The sequence below is a fragment of the Lycium barbarum genome, chromosome 6 (assembly GCF_019175385.1).
Source record: "Lycium barbarum isolate Lr01 chromosome 6, ASM1917538v2, whole genome shotgun sequence".
NCBI classification, from domain to species: domain Eukaryota; kingdom Viridiplantae; phylum Streptophyta; class Magnoliopsida; order Solanales; family Solanaceae; genus Lycium; species Lycium barbarum.
This window is the reverse complement of record NC_083342.1, coordinates 112497630-112513846: the sequence shown is the minus strand read 5'-3', so window position 1 is coordinate 112513846 and position 16217 is coordinate 112497630. Positions and strand designations below refer to the sequence as shown.

The following is a 16217-nucleotide window of genomic DNA, read 5'->3' as shown; positions in this document are numbered from 1 at the left end:
ACTGATAAGTGATGACATTCTTGTCAATATTGTACCAAGTTGCTTAAAAAGACAACCACTTTAAATTAATGGTGATGCATTGCGGCTGAGAAATTTTATTATAGCCATAATTAATGTTATATAATTATTAAGTAAAATACTCGAGGATATTAATTGAGTGGAACAGGCAATTGTTCTTTCTTGGGGGGGTGACCTTTCGGCAAAGTCACCAGCTTGTCTGTTCCCCATTCATGCTGCCGTCCATTTTATATCTTGATATGATAATTCATAAAGAAACACTGCAACTTTAATGGAGTGTGCTTGAACACATGACAAAATATACTCCTTAAAAGTATATATAAATTGAATTCATGTAGTAATAGAGATTTTTCATTAAGAAGATTATTGTCCGGTACACTTGTATGATAATCAAGTTTGCAGGTGTAGATCCAGAGCCATTGTTTTCAGTTTATGGGTTAATTTTTATTTTTTGGATTCTAAATGAATGATTTGTACATATTAGTTAAACAAAAAAAATGTACTTTGAATCTAATTCAAGCCCAAAAATTAGTTCATGAGGTGAAAATTGCCGAAAACAATATAAAAGAGATCAATTTTTGCTCATTTCGATGTGGGACTCAACGGTTAACATCCCCACACGCTGAACATCTAGAACATGGACAATATAAGATAGACCCCAACATCGGGAGACAACGAGTTGAGATGAGCCTACCTCTGCTACCATATTAAAGAAATGGATTTCGAGCTTAATTCAACCTCAAAAACTAGCTCATTAGTAAGGATTGTCCAACACCATATAAAAACACCAAACATTTCCTCATTCCACTCCACTATAGTACTCAATAATATTAAGCTAATTATATTTTTTTATAAATGCAGAGTTTGAGAAAAATTTAGTAGATTCTGTCGAATTCATAGCTACTGCTATAACTTCTTCCCTATGAATACAAGAAGCATATTAAAAACATAATTAACGCTTAAGTTTTTAGATGAGATATCACCCCACTGGAGAATTTATATTGGTTAGTACAAAAATTGCTTAATGTTGATATCTAGTTCATTCCAAGATTGTATGCTCAGTCATTTCTCCGGTCACTAAGTGTGCCTGTTTTCTGCAATCCATGATTATCAAATGCCGCTATTTTCCAATTCGAAGGATTTACTTCAACTATCAGTTACTATTTCTAACTACCATTGTTGCAACCAATAGTTCCCCTTTAGCTTCAGTTCCTACTGTTGAGCTGACCCATACCAATGATTCATGTAAATCCCACACTTGCATTTCCAATGCCCTTAAAATTTCAGCCAAAATTGGCAATCTTGATGAAGGCAAACACATACACGCAAATATAATTAAATTGGGTATGATTAACGTGCTTTCCCTGGGAAACCAGCTCTTGCATGTATATGTAAAATGCAAAGAGTTTGTTTATGCGTGCAACCTGTTCGATGAAATGGGCGTTAGAAATATAGTAACTTGGAACACGTTGATATGTGGTTTAAGGTATTCTACTGAGCGTTTTAAGACAAGTGATCATCTGGGGTTTTGTTATTTTAAGCGAATGTTGATGGAATCGGTGTCTCCTGATTGTATTACTTTCGGTGGGTTGCTCCGACTATGTCTGGAGCTAAATGATGGTGTTTGGTTGGTCAAGGAGTTGCATTGTGCAATCATGAAGCTGGGATATGATCAAAGTTGTTTTCTTGGTGCCACTCTTGTTGATTTGTATGGAAAGTTTGGGTTGGTTGGAGAGGCTAGGTGTGTTCTTGATGGGGTTTTAGCGCGTGATTTGGTGTTATGGAATGTTATGGTTTCTTGCTATGTATCAAATGGTTTGGGTGAAGATGCTTTCTGTTTATTCAATTTGATGAGATTGGAGGGGTTTAAGGGGGATGAGTTTACATTTGCTAGTCTACTTAATTCCTGTGCTAGTTTGGGGTTTTATGATTCAGGCAGGCAGATCCAAGGACTTGTCATTAAAGTTTGCCTTAACAAGGATGTGGTGGTTGAAAGTGCACTTGTTGATATGCATGCAAAGAATGAACATATAACCGACGCTCGTAAGGCTTTTGATGCGATGGCCTTCAGAAATGTGGTCTCTTGGACCACTATTATTGTAGGTTATGGACGTCGTGGAGATGGGGAGGAAGCTATTGAACTTCTAAAAAGGATGTTAAGAGAGGATTTTGTTCCCGACGAGCTCACTTTGGCTAGTGTCCTTAGTTCATGTGGTAACTTATCAATGGCCACGGAAACTGTACAAGTTCACAGTTATGCAGCAAAATGTGTATTCTCAAATTCTTTATCAATTGGAAATGCATTGATAAATGCATACTCAAAGTGTGGTAGTATTGTTCATGCTTACCAGTCCTTCAGCTCAATAAAAGCACCAGATCTTTTCTCATGGACATCAATGATTGGAGCTTATGCATCCCATGGCTTTTCAAAGGAAGCTATTCAACTTTTTGAGGAAATGTTGGCAAATGGTGTGAAGCCAGATAGTATTGTATTTCTAGAGGTTATCTCTGCGTGTAGCCATGGTGGTCTATTTAGTAAAGGGCTGCAGTACTTCAGTTTGATGACTAATTACTACAAAATTATGCCAAGCACAGAACATTATGCCTGTCTCATAGATCTTTTTGGACGATTAGGCCTTCTAAATGAGGCTTATGAAGTTCTAAACTCAATGCCAGTTGAATATCAACCAGATGCCCTGAAGGCTTTCATTGGTGCTTGTAAAATCCATGGAAATATGGAATTGGCAAAATGGGCTGCAGAAAAGATTTTTGTTATTGATCCAAATGATACTGCTACTTATTTCCTTATGTCAAACTTGTATGCCTCTGATAGTAATTGGCTTGATGCAGCCTTGATCTGGAAAATGGCAAAAGAGAGGTTGCATAACAAGTCGTCAGGCTGTAGTGTGGAAATTACTGGAGGAATCAACACATTAGCATGAAGCGATAAATCCTTCTCTGCTGTTGCAAACACTTGGGCTGTTTTTAGCATGGAAATGGGAGGAGAACAGGGAATGGATGTATAGGAAACAAAGATGCATTGAATATATGTAGCAGCAGCTTGCAAGATTGTGAAGGGGAATTGTCTATACTGCTGGCTTCTTGTCTACAGAGACTTATTTGAGAAGGAAACTCAAGATTTTATCTGTAGCTTCATTAGGATCTGTATAGTAGAGAAGATTCAAACTTCCATTCCGAGAATGTATGTTTCCTCCCTCTTGCTTTTGATACTAAACTTTTCATGGTTCGTCCTTTTCATGTAACATCTGCTATAAGTGTAGAGAGCACATATGGACATGGTAAACCATATAATAAATACAAACAACTGAACAGTGACCTATGCAGCAGTACATATGGGACTCTATAAACAGGACTCCTCATTGGAACAGTTTTTTTTTTTTTTTTACAGACTTCACTAAAATATGAATTGTGTGGTCTCCCTTGCATCTCCGCCACTATCATTGACTTGGACGGAGAAAGAATAAAACAAAGTTAGTACGCCTTGGACCTTTCTCTTGCACCGATCTTTTCTTTCCCTTTTCATCTTCCCTATTGTAAGTTATAACTTCCCAGATATACAAAATGGACCTTTCCTGCTTTTGGTCCTATAAACAATGTTACATACAACAAGACGCCAATGGTTTATCCCTAAACCAAAGGAAAACTTTAAAGAAAAGCTATTTGAGAACGACTAACGAATCTTCTCCTTATCCACTTATCACCTGTCCAAGGGAGAGAAAGTGTCTTCTTCATCAAAAAGAAAGTGTCCTCTTGATGGTCCAGTTCATTGTACGTTCTCAGCATCAAGCAGCTCTATATGTTATGTGCTAAAGTAGATTCTAGTATGAACTATCTACCATCTCTTTCGTTACTACCACTGAAAGAATTTTGCCGAGCCAACTCATAGTTCTCTGGTCGAGGTGGTTCGTTCTCACAGTTTACAGCTGCTGCTTTTGAACAGAGAAAAAGAAATGAAGAAGTATATATCGAGACATGCCACACGCTGCAGATATGACACGTGAAACATCTCAGATAAAGACCGCAAAAGTATAGAGTCAGAAAGACATAGAAGGAGAAATGTTTTATAGTTCTTCAGACCTGTGCCATATCCAGTAATTTTGACTTGTTTCTAATCTCCAGCTGATAGCAGCCATTGCTAATGCAGTGAATCCCGCAAGTAGAAAGCCCCATCGAAAGCGCTTTAGAAGTGACCGAATGAAATTATGAATCCATGCTTTTACAGTTTCCCATCTGCATTCAGAGTCATGCTTAGCTGAAATAGTAGAGATTAAAACAAAATCTCAAAAAGCAATCCTCAAATTTTATGCTAGAATCCCTGCTGCCTTTTCTCCCCTTCCTTCACAAGTGAAATTGCAGTTAATGCTTATGGAAGAGAAAAATGCATCATATGCTCGAGTATGGCATGAGTTCTCAGAGAAGTTCATAAGCTCAGTCTCAATATTCTATATGGAGTTGGTGACAAAATTAGCTGAAAAGCAGTTAAAAATGAAACCTGTGGTAATCTGATTTCCAATTTAAAACATGTTACCACCAGTAACTGGAAAGAGACCTTTGAACGTAATCCAATAAAGATCATACGTTTTGCAAAACCAGAACTTTCCTATAAGAGCATGATCATATATGAAAAATGAAATATCATCTTTCAGCTTTATCTAAATAGCAGGTCTAAATTTTTTGGAACAAGAAATCCACCTACCTGTTGAGCATGTTCAAACAAAGTTCTGTGGAAAAGGAAATCCACCTACGATGAGTAAAGAATTCAATGAAGAACCCAATTAACAGACCCAAGCTCCCAATAGCCACGACAAGAATAATGTTCGAGGACCTGTAAAATGCTCGACCAGGTTAAAGCTGATCCACACCGTTCAATGACTAGAAATACCCATCCAAACTTCTTTTTTGATGAAGACAAAGCCCCATCTGAACTTTACCTCGTTGGTCCACTTTCAGCCATGAGGGCTGTCAGGATTGCAACAACAGTGTGAATCGTCCTCTTTGAAACTTCATCAATAGCAGCTAAGTACACAAACGTACTAACAACAGCCATAAAAGATAGCCAGAAATCCATGAACTGAGGCCAGTCAACAAAAAGGAAACCATTAGATTCCTTAGCCACCAGATGCAAAAATGCAATATATCAAAATCCTTAAGGGTGATACCTGTAAGACATGAAAGGTCAATGGACACCAAGTGCCAACATCACATGCATGGTAAAGGCCACTTGAGATACCACTTGATGTGTAAAGAACCCATTCAGCAAATGCCTGCAGAAGAAAGGAGAGTTTTACCTTTCAAATAGAAAAACGAAGAATCAGAAGAAATTAATTGCCTTAGGATGTTGTTGGATTAGTTAATATCACCTTATGACGGAGAGCCCAGTAAGCAGGGAGCAAAGCTGCAGCATTGGATGCAATAAGTGAAATTGATTGCCACATGTGCCCTACACGAGTTTTCAGCACGTGTCCTTTAAAAGACCCATTGCATAATTAATTGGATACTAATGAGAAATTACTGAGTTAATATTCTAGCAAGGACGTAAACAACAAATAGTAATCAAGAGTGTACTAGCAATAGCAAAGAGCATGTTGATACACATGTTGCAATTTTTATGTTTTATTTTTATTGATGAAACACACGCTGCAATTGCAAATGGTTTAAACTGCTATCATGATAAGAACATGCTATCAGCATTCAAAACACACAATAATGACTGGCTGAATCCAATAGTTGCCTCCTCTAGCTGTTTACTGTGCAATAATTTCCACCCATCCCTACTTCTTAAGGGCGCAGGGAATAATTATTAGGCTAGGATTATTATAATTCTTTCTCCAGTTTTCAGATGAAAGGCAGCCTGGAGAGAAGGGTCAATTTGTACAACTTTTGCTGATTTTGGACATTGATTCACTGATGTATAAGTATTATTAAGTACACTTAAAGATTTTTGAATGCTTACATCCTTAATCAAAGAGAAAGTTGACACTGCAAATACAATTGTCATATAAAATGAAGCATATTGAGTACAAATGTTCCTCCTCAGATTATCATACATTGAATCAACTGCCGGGTTTACTCGAGATAGTACCTATTGTGCAAACAGTAACTGGTTACTCTGATCTACAACGGCTAGTTCTAGCCTCTAGGTTCAATTTTAAGTGCTTGTTAGGACTTTCAAAAATACAAAAAACCGACAGAGGATGTAGCAACACTTCTCTTAAATTGGCCAAAGACACTCACATAAGTCCCAAAGTCACAAAAATACAAGGGTTTACCTGAAGAAGAAACCAGTTCAATACTGCAGTCAAAGCCTCCATTGCGTCGATCACAAGCACAGAAACTGAAAAGACAGATTTGATTGCATGAGAACATGAATTGAAACCAATAGCTTAATCTTCAGATGTCATTGTATACGAACCTGTAGAATGTGAGACCACTTGCATCCAACACGGACTGGCATGTCCCATGCGAAGAGCATTTTTCTGGGCATCTCTCTAGCGAGAGAGACATGATAGTTTCGGCCGTCGAGCTATGCCTGTTTGAAATTGGGTGCCTTAACCCAAAACTCCACATTCCTCCTCTAGCATATATGATATAAAAGCTAACGAACTTATCACTTGCATCATATATCTTAAAGAACATGGAACCATTGCTGTTGCTTGTGCTGTTTGCATAGAAGTAATCCCAGTTACTAAGAGATGGAAATCCACCATATCTGGCATATATTTCCCCACTTATCTTTGCTTCTGATTTAAGGCGGACATGGATATTTCCGCCAGCAGCACCATCAGGTATGTCCAGAAGGAAAAAGGTCCAAGTATGATCCCTCATATCCCCATCGGAAGAATTACTCAGAAGAGGTCCCAAAGGGAAATTAGCAGAGTCTGAGGACACTTCTCCACTGATAGGTAGATAATAGGATTCAAAAGCGACAGATGGGTTTTTCCTAAGAAACGTCTGCAGAGAACATTACAAGGTTGTCAATGGACAGTCCTGCTACTATTTCAAGAATTGGGAAAAAAAAAAAAAAAAAAAACATGAAAGGATTGATAAACTAATCAGGTCAGCTTTGACGCGTGCAATTTGCATTGGAAGAGAAAATGTGTGCTGTACATCTAGCGTATCACTTTCTTTTATTAAGCAAGAAATTGAGTTATCCAAATCCACAACCTACATGACACCACGACCATACATAATGTTCAATATTAATGTGCAAGTAAACAAGTATAAGAAAGTAATGAGAAGTTTTGAGAAAGATTGAAGCAGCCAAACTCATTAACAGTCCACCTGAAGTGTGTATTTTGCTGTTGTACAATTCAATCCAGCCGTATCCGCAGGACACTGAAGTACTAGCCATTCCAATGAATAGCATATTGTAGTGTTCATTTCTTGGATTACGGCCATACTTTCTGACAGGTTTGCTGGCTGAATTCTAATATACCAACGACCAAGTTTAGGTAAAGGGATGACCAACGGGGATCTGTTTATATCAGCAGAATAATCATACAGTTGTGGCAGCGGTATAGCCCCATGCCGAACATAGCACATCAAGGAAATTCCGGTGCCGCTGATGGTTCCATTAGAACGCTGCGACTGAGTGAAAGTGATATTTAATCCTGTGATTGTTAGCTCCTCAGCAATACTCACTACATCCAATGAGTAGACTTTTGACCCAGCAACGTCAAGACAGCTCTTCTCGCTACCTCCACAGGGAGTCATATTAGCTGCAGTTTTATAGGATTGACTACCTATTCCACTTTCAGAAGATATATAGGTGTCCAAACATGAGAGTAAACTAATTGTTTGGTTGCAAAATCTGCCCAACATAGCTGAATTTGTACACCCTTCCACAGTTATATTACCACTGAACAAGTATGAATGCCCTCGATTAATCTGCAAAGAGAAATCAGTCAACAGAAATTAGCTAGCTAAGATACCGTTGAAAGGATGGTATTCGGACTACAAAAGAATGATATTTCTTTCATAGCGGTAAGCTTGGCTCCTAGGGTAGGGGGAGAGAGATTAGATTCTTAGAGTCTCCAGGTTTTATGGATAGAATAGTATTTCTTTCATTATTATGACAAAATCACAATAATCTTCAGCATGCAAGTAAACAATATAGTGGAACTTAAGACACAACTGCTACCTTTTGGAGGAAACAATTTTCAGTATGTATCAAATCCCTCCTCACCAACAACCAGTCCAAAAGGGAAGAGCACAGTCTCCTCTCTCAGGAGGAAAACTTCCTTACCAATGTATTTTCACATCTCAGAGCTTTGCAGATTGCTTAGCCATTCTTAATCTAGCGGCTGTGGCTCCTTTAGCAAAATAAAATACAATGTTCACACCAATCAACCATTTCCATATTTTTTCCACTAAGAAATCTTTTTCACTAGTTTCATAAAATGCACGTCAACCTCAAAAGAGCAGGTGCAAGCCATTTCCCCCTGTTTCTCTAAGGTTCAGTAGCAGCGAGGGCTGGTGCCAGGCGGAAGTCAAAGACACTATTTTTGAGCTACTGAAAGAGATCATGTGAATTGTTAGAATAGGAATAGGAATAGGATTTGTATATAGTATCCTACATGGAAAAGGATTAGGGTGTAGTGTTTATAAGTAGGGCTCAATGTAACAATGTAGATACACAATTCAATAATAATATTTTCTCTCATAATTTCTCACAGGGTATCAGAGCATTAGTGAGGAAATATCCGCTATGCAATATTCCAGCGAAGTTCCGAAAGAGAAAAAAAAAAATCACCACCGCGCATAATTTTTCCGGTGGCTGTTAGCATCACAATTTCTATCCAGTGGTGTTGTGCAAATTCCGACACCACAACAGCGTAAATCTGGTTCAGGTGAGGAAAACCCACAAAAACACTCTGGCAGACTCGCCGTCACGCGCCGGAAAATCCTACTTTCTCCGGCAAAGCATCTGCTCCACTCGCCAGGCATGTGCGACCTTTTCCGGCGAGCTTCGGAAGTAGATCTTCCTTCCCTGGGACCGCCCAAGGATTCCAAGCCTATCCCTCCATTATTTTCCAGATTCCGATTGCTGGAACCTAATCTGGCGCAGCAGGTCATCCTTCCGGCAGATCTGCATTTTTCCGGCGGTGTTTCACACTGTTTCAGATCTGTTTCTTTACTGCGGACCTCGGCTGAATCTGTTACAGCAACTATTTTTATTTTCAGATCCCCTTTTGAGTTTTCCGGCGACTGTCCTTTCAGATTTTAGATTCCAGGCCACTTCTCAAGTCAGATTTCGCTATGTCTCTCGGATTTTATATATTTAACTCTAAAAACATGGGAGTTAGAAATTCAAGTCCTATGATTAATTCAGAATAATTAATGAGGAGATCAAAAAATCGAACATCACAGTCCATGAAGAATTGACAAAGAAGAGGTCGTTTTGGAAGATTTCGACCTAACTGTAGTTACTGTAATAGGTTTGGACACACTCGTGAAGTATGCTATTCTCTGCATGGTCGACCACCCAAGAATGCTCATGTTGCTCAGACTGCCACCACAGGTAATCAACGGGTTTATTTATCCGAAGAAGAATATAATGAGTACCTTCAATATCGAGCAAGTAAGCAGACATCTCCACAAGTAGCCTCAGTCATACATTCTAATACCGTTGGATCATGGGTTGTAGACTCCAGCGCTTCTAATCATATTTCTGGTGATAAATCGCTTTTGTCGAATATTGATTATTCACAGTCTCTTCCTCCAATTACTTTAGCCAATGGGATCCAAACAAAACCAAAAGGGATTGGACAAGCTAATCCCCTATCTTCTGTCACTCTAAACTCAGTTCTTTATGTCCCTAGTTGTCCTTTTAATCTTGCATCTGTCAGTCGTCTGACACGTGCCCTAAATTGTGTCATAATATTTCTTGATGATTATTTTGTTACGCAGAGCCGCAATACAGGACAAGTGATTGGTGCAGGATATGAATCACAAGGCCTCTACTATCTAACACTGACCTCTCCCAATTCCTCCACAGCATGCTCCGTTACAGATCCTCCAGACTTGATCCATAAATGATTGGGACATCCGAATCTGTTCAAGCTACAACAGATGGTGCCTAGTTTGTCTGGTCTGTCCAAATTAGATTGTGAGTCGTGTCAACTTGGGAAACACACTCGCACTACCTTTTTACGCAGTGCTGAGAGTCGTGCAGAGTCTATTTTTTCAATAGTTCATTCTGATATTTGGGGTCCTAGTAGAGTCGGTTCACCTTTAGGATTTCGTTATTTTGTTCGTTTCATTGACGATTTTTTCCAGATGTACTTGGCTATTCTTAATGAAAGATCGTTCTGAGTTATTCTCTATATTTAAGAGTTTTTGTGCTGAAATACAAAATCAATTTGGTGTTTCTATTAGTACTTTTCGTAGTGATAATGCCTTAGAATACAAATCCTTCCACTTTCAGCAGTTTATGACTCACCAAGGAATTATTCATCAAACATCTTGTCCATACGCCCCTCCGCAGAATGGGGTAGCAAAAGGAAGTTTATATGGAGCAACCACCTGAGTTTGCTGCTTAGGGGGGATCTAATCTGGTGTGTCGATTGCGTCGGGCACTTTATGGTCTAAAACAGTCTCCTCAAGCCTGGTTTGGTAAATTCTGCACAGTAATTCAGGAATTTGGCATGACTCGCAGTGAAGCAAATCATTCTATGCTTTATCGACATTCTGCTCCAGATTTGAGTATTTATTTGGTGGTTTATGTTGACGATATCGTTATCACTGGCAATGATCAAGATGGTATCACTAATTTAAAGCAACATCTCTTTCAGCATTGCCACACTTAAGATCTTTGCAGACTTAAGCATTTTCTAGGTATTGAGGTTGCCCAATCCACGTCAACTATTGTTATTTTGTAACGCAAGTATGCCTTAGACATTCTTGAGGAGACAGGAATGACGAAATGTAGGCACATTGACACTCCTATGGATCTGAATGCTAAACTCCTGCCAGGACAGGGGGAGCCACTCAGTGATCCTGGAAGATATAGGCAGCTGGTTGGTAAGTTAAATTATCTCACAGTGACTAGACCTGACATTTCGTTTCCAATGAGTGTTGTAAGTCAGTTTATGGATTCTCCCTGTGATAGTCATTAGGATGCAGTTGTCCGCATTCTGCGACATATTAAGTCAACTCCAGGTAAAGGACTGATTTTCGAAGATTTGTTCTTTCGTCGATTGGGCCTTAAAACAAAATGAAAAATCGGAAAAATGATTCATTCCCCTTTCTAAGAGGAGTAGGACCTTTGGTTGATATATATATGCAGGAGCACCCTCTAATAGACGTTCTACATCCAGATATTCTGTGTTAATAGGAGGTAATTTGATGTCCTGGAAGAGTAAGAAACAGAGTGTCGTTGCTCGATCTAGTGCTGAATCAGAATATCGAGCAATGGTTGTAGCAACTTGTGAGCTAGTTTGGATTAAGCTGCTCAGAGAACTAGAATTTGGAAAAATCAGTCAAATTAAACTTGTGTGTGATAACAAAGTGGCCCTTCATATCGCATCAAATCCGGTATTTCATGAGAGGACTAAGCACATTGAGACTGACTGTCACTTTGTTTGGGAAAAGATACTCTACGGAGATATTGTTACTAAATTTGTGAAGTCGAGTGATCAGCTTGCGGATATTTTCACCAAGTCACTCAGTCATCCTCGTATTAGATACATCTGTAACAAGCTCGGTACATATGACTTGTATGCACCAGCTTGAAGGGGAGTGTTAGAATAGGAATAGGAATAGGATTTGTATTTAGTATCCTACATGGAAAAGGATTAGGTATAGTGTCTATAAATAGGGCTCAATGTAATAATGTAGATACACAATTCAATAATAATATTTTCCTCTCATAATTTCTCATATGAATGTTTAAGACGTCCTCCATTTTATCTCCGCTCCTCTCCCCTCCCCTCTTTGTAACCCCAAACAAGATCAATCATGTTAGCTCTGCTCTTTCACTTCACACCATCCTATAGGTTCAAGCCAAACAACAGGACGGAGTAGTAGACGTTTCCTCTTTTACTTCCCTTCAGGCAAAGTAGAAAAAAGACTAAATGTAATGATAATTCGATTATTACCTCTCTTGTAAATAGGAAAGAAAATCAAGTTTAATTTTTTTACTAATACTTTACTACCGCAGGGTATTAATTGATCGCATAGAGATGTCCAGAAAGAAATTTCAGATATATCAGAAGATTATTTAAACAAATAAATGACACCTATCTGATCATATGTTGAAAACTCAAATAGAAATGTCCATAAGAAGAGCAAAAGGTATTGGCCAAAATGTGGAACATAAATAAGTTAGAGCAAGTACCATTTTTGATTGTGTCCTTGTAGGTCCGATGCCATTAAATAGCCCAAAATACCATATTCCTGGACGAATCTGTGAAAAACTTATTTCAAACCCAAGTAAACATGCCGAAGACCACCACTGAAAAGAATTCTATACCTCAAATGGGGAAGCAAGTATACTACAAAGAAGAAACTAGCCCCCATATATTAGAAAGTTAAGAATAAACCTGCTCATTTGTCAACGTCAAGAATATACTTTTCTGCGTGGGATAGCACTTCTCACTAATTTGAAGATCTTGTGATCCTCCAAAGGAACTATTGGAGATATGGTCTATCACTACAGAGAAAAACTAATATTATTAGTTTGTCGTGACATCCTGCTATGAAGTAATCACGGCCACATGATTTGGTCAGTTAAGACAGTGATTTCTGTACCTAGACTTGTATGAGTAGTATTATTAACATCTGGAAGGGGTGGACTTCCTTCTCGGAAGCAGATCATCGGTAAAGTAGTTACTTTTCCAATTCTTTTCAGGTCCTGCTTGCAGTTAGATTCAGGAATTAAAGAATGTAAAAGGATAATTATTGGGACTAAAAGCACTGTATGGTCAGCAGGAAAAATTCTTAAACACCAATATCAATGAAGTAAAAGGGGAAAATCTAGTGGATAAAGGAGCAACTCGCATTATCATATTGAAGCATCACCAAAAAGAGTTTGTAAAGTTATAAGCAGAACATTTCAATGACGAAAGTTTTGGTTGTGCACTTACAATGCCAACATTGGATTCCAAAGCAATAGTCACTGAAGAGAACCACGGTGGTAAGTCCACTGCAGAAAGGCATGGAGACCAAACCAGTAAACCATTAACCAAACGAGAAAGAAAACTCTACTGTCAACTGTTTGAAGTTACAACACAGTATACATTGCATTTAACACTTCCCACACAAATATCCGTGATGCAATCAAACCTTAAATAAGTGATTTATCAAAATGTAATCATCAAATAAGGAAATCCAGATACGAAAGATTAAAAAAAAGGGAGAAACTAAACAATAAAATAGCACTAATCTGCCTCTAAAAAACAACAGTCCTTAAATATTCCTATAGATGTAAATACTGATATTCTCTTCACAAACACAACCAACATATCTAGAATGTTCATAATTAAACATTACAAAGCACTGAAGGCAGAGAACAAGCAAAATTCAGAACTTCTGAATAACAGAGCGAATAGCTCATGACTAAGGAAAATACTATTAACAAGAATAAACAAACATAACCAGTAAGCAGAATCAGAATAAACAATCACATAGTAACATCAAATCAACTGATACATCAGTGAAACGAATTATCCATTAAACAATCAATCAGTTAAAACAACTTTCACCAGAATTAAACTTCAAATTCACATACCACAATCCCTACCCTGCCCTGTCAATCCCACCCCCCACCCCAAACAAAACATAAAAAACACAACCCCTTTGAGGAAGAGAAGGAAAAAAACAAACTTTAATCAACTGATGAAATAAATTACCACTAATGTATCGCCATTCATAAGGTTTGAGCACAGTTGTTGCATATGTGAAGCTAGAAAGAGTGACACTGTTGGGCGTACGATCCAAGCCATACAAAACCCGACAAGAACTAAAACAAGTAACACTAAACACTACAAATACTAGAAAAACATTCGAACAAGAATGACTCAGAATCAAAAACATGTTTCTTTCCTCTTTCGAAGCTGATTCTTTAGTACAGAATGAGTATGTTTTATTGCATCATTCTGCTCTGTACCTATACATATAGGTTAGAAAGAAAAAACATTCCAAATTCTATAATGGAGTTCAGTGAATCAGATTTTTAGGTATATATAATACATTGTAGAAAAATATTAAATTAGATTGTCAAAAAATATACATATATTAAATTAGCGTTTGGTGAAATGTTTTGCGTATTTTCTTGGATTTGTGGTTGACCTGTTTTTTTATTGAAGTTGGACTAAAAATAATACTTACGTCAAAAAAAAAAAAAAAAAAAAAAAACCATCATTTTCCTTACCGAGAAGGGTGTGAGTGAGTTCACGCGCCCACGTGGAGATGGACGAGTCATAGGAAGTTGTAATTAACACGCAAGTAGGAAAAGATGATGTGACAAAGTTGAAGAAGAAAGGTCATCACAATTAAGAAGGTATGGAAAATGAAGTTAGTTATTGGATTTCTTATTTTCTACTTTTTGGTGTGTGAATTTAGTTTACTTAGCTAGGGTTTGGCCGTAGATTTGGATCAGGTTTTAAAAAAATTATCTTCAAATATCTGTTTGGCCATAGATTGTGGATCAAATTTTGAAAATCTGTCTTTAAAAATTTTTAAGTTTCAAAAACTGGTCCAGACGAGTTTTTGGGACTTCCATTCACAAAACTTCAAATTTTTTTCCAAGTAAAAATCATGTTCAAACACAACTATAAGTTCCAAAAATCACAACTTCAAAAACTCAAATTTTCAAGTTTTAACTTCAAAATCTATGATCAAACGGGATTATAGATAATAACATCAATTTGTGTTATATTTTGTACGTAATTTACTAGGAAAGTTTTTCTTTTTATGTACTAGATTTTGTTTTAATTTACTAAATCCCTAATATGAACACAAGATATTTATATTACAAAATTATACGTTGAAAAAGAACAAGTTCGAGGAAAACAAGTTTCAAACTCTAATAAATTAGAAACTTATATAGCAGGCGTTTGGCCATAGAAATCAAATATTTTTCATTTTATTTGAAATTTTTTAAGTTGGAGTTGTTTTTTATTATAGTTTTTGCAAGGAATATCTGATTGTTTGAATGTATTGAAAATGAAAAAAAGTTAAAATGGAATATACAACTGTTGAAAAAATAATATAATATCTCAAAAAGAAAATATTCATCTTTGAATAATATTCAATTGCTGTTTTATTACATTTTAATGTTGAAAGTTTCAATTCATTTGACCCTATTTACTACCTTTCTATTGAAGCCTTCAACCTCTTTATTTCAGTCATTATCATTCTTAAATGAGCCTTTATCATTCTAATAATGCCCAACCATTGTTCTTTGTTAATGGTAGTAACATTTCAGCCATGACAACTCCTTTTGATGTTTGGCTTCCCACCTATATATACTAGTTGTCCTTTTCTTTTTGAGTTGAGATGAAGTAGATATCTTATTACATAATCTTTCTACCATATCATAGTGTGCTGGGTTTACTTTATGTTAATCTTTGTTAGATTTTGACTTCTAGTTTTATACTAGAAGAGCTTGCTGAATCATGAGGATACAATCATATCGGGTGAAATATCCTTAAAGACAGTGTCCCTCAAGCTATGAGACTGTTCAAGAATTTCATACAAGTGTTCGTGATTAAGTATTTTCCGTAAGATTTCCGACAATCTTAAGGATATTTCATACTCTAATCTTACGAATAATCTAGTTGATGATGTCCAAATCACTGTTCTAATTGGCCATCCAAAGGTATAGAGGTTTTTCACTCATTTTCGATTCTTCACAGAAGTTAAAGGTACGTTTCGATTACATTTTTCGAAAATCTTGAGAAGCCCGAGATGATGAATTTTTTTTTTTTTTTCAATTATAAACTAGTTTGAGTATACGGATTTGTGTATCACCATATGTGGTTGTTGATCCTTTGAACATGAAAGAGTGAAAAATTTACTATGATTTATTCTTGTTTAATTGTTTTGGGTTTGTGATGAATTTGTGTTGCTGTAATATTATTTGAGGTAGCTCCTAAATAATGTCCAAGTCATTTGAGAATTTGTGGATAATTTATATTTGAGGTGGTAAGATGAGTGCAGATAAAATAATATACATC

The 16217-nt window shown here is 37.0% G+C and overlaps 3 protein-coding genes across 7 annotated transcripts in view; 1 reads left to right on the top strand and 2 right to left on the bottom strand.

Annotated features, from left to right (window-relative positions):
• The window catches only part of LOC132645557 (probable E3 ubiquitin-protein ligase RHB1A), a 33982-nt gene that overhangs the window by 6357 nt on the left and 11408 nt on the right, over positions 1–16217 (bottom strand). The window lies entirely within an intron of this gene.
• LOC132645556 (pentatricopeptide repeat-containing protein At2g46050, mitochondrial) lies at positions 858–3423 on the top strand. Its single transcript, XM_060362585.1, has one exon. The coding sequence runs from the start codon at positions 1122–1124 to the stop codon at positions 2958–2960; it is 1839 nt and encodes a 612-aa protein (XP_060218568.1). The 5' UTR covers positions 858–1121; the 3' UTR covers positions 2961–3423.
• Positions 3310–14315, bottom strand: LOC132645555 (uncharacterized). Of its 5 annotated transcripts, none has more exons than XM_060362579.1 (15): positions 13890–14315; positions 13125–13183; positions 12790–12892; positions 12582–12691; positions 12377–12445; positions 7321–7926; positions 7147–7203; positions 6452–6990; positions 6309–6373; positions 5400–5503; positions 5199–5303; positions 4971–5110; positions 4736–4864; positions 4117–4269; positions 3310–4021 (listed from the first exon to the last, which is right to left on the bottom strand). In XM_060362579.1, the coding sequence occupies exons 1-15, from the start codon at positions 14071–14073 to the stop codon at positions 3868–3870; spliced, it is 2577 nt and encodes an 858-aa protein (XP_060218562.1). In that variant the 5' UTR covers positions 14074–14315; the 3' UTR covers positions 3310–3867. The 5 variants fall into 5 exon arrangements, with proteins under 5 accessions (XP_060218562.1, XP_060218563.1, XP_060218565.1 ...); XM_060362580.1 differs by having other exon boundaries at positions 5400–5479; positions 13890–14314; XM_060362582.1 differs by lacking the exon at positions 7147–7203 and having other exon boundaries at positions 13890–14313.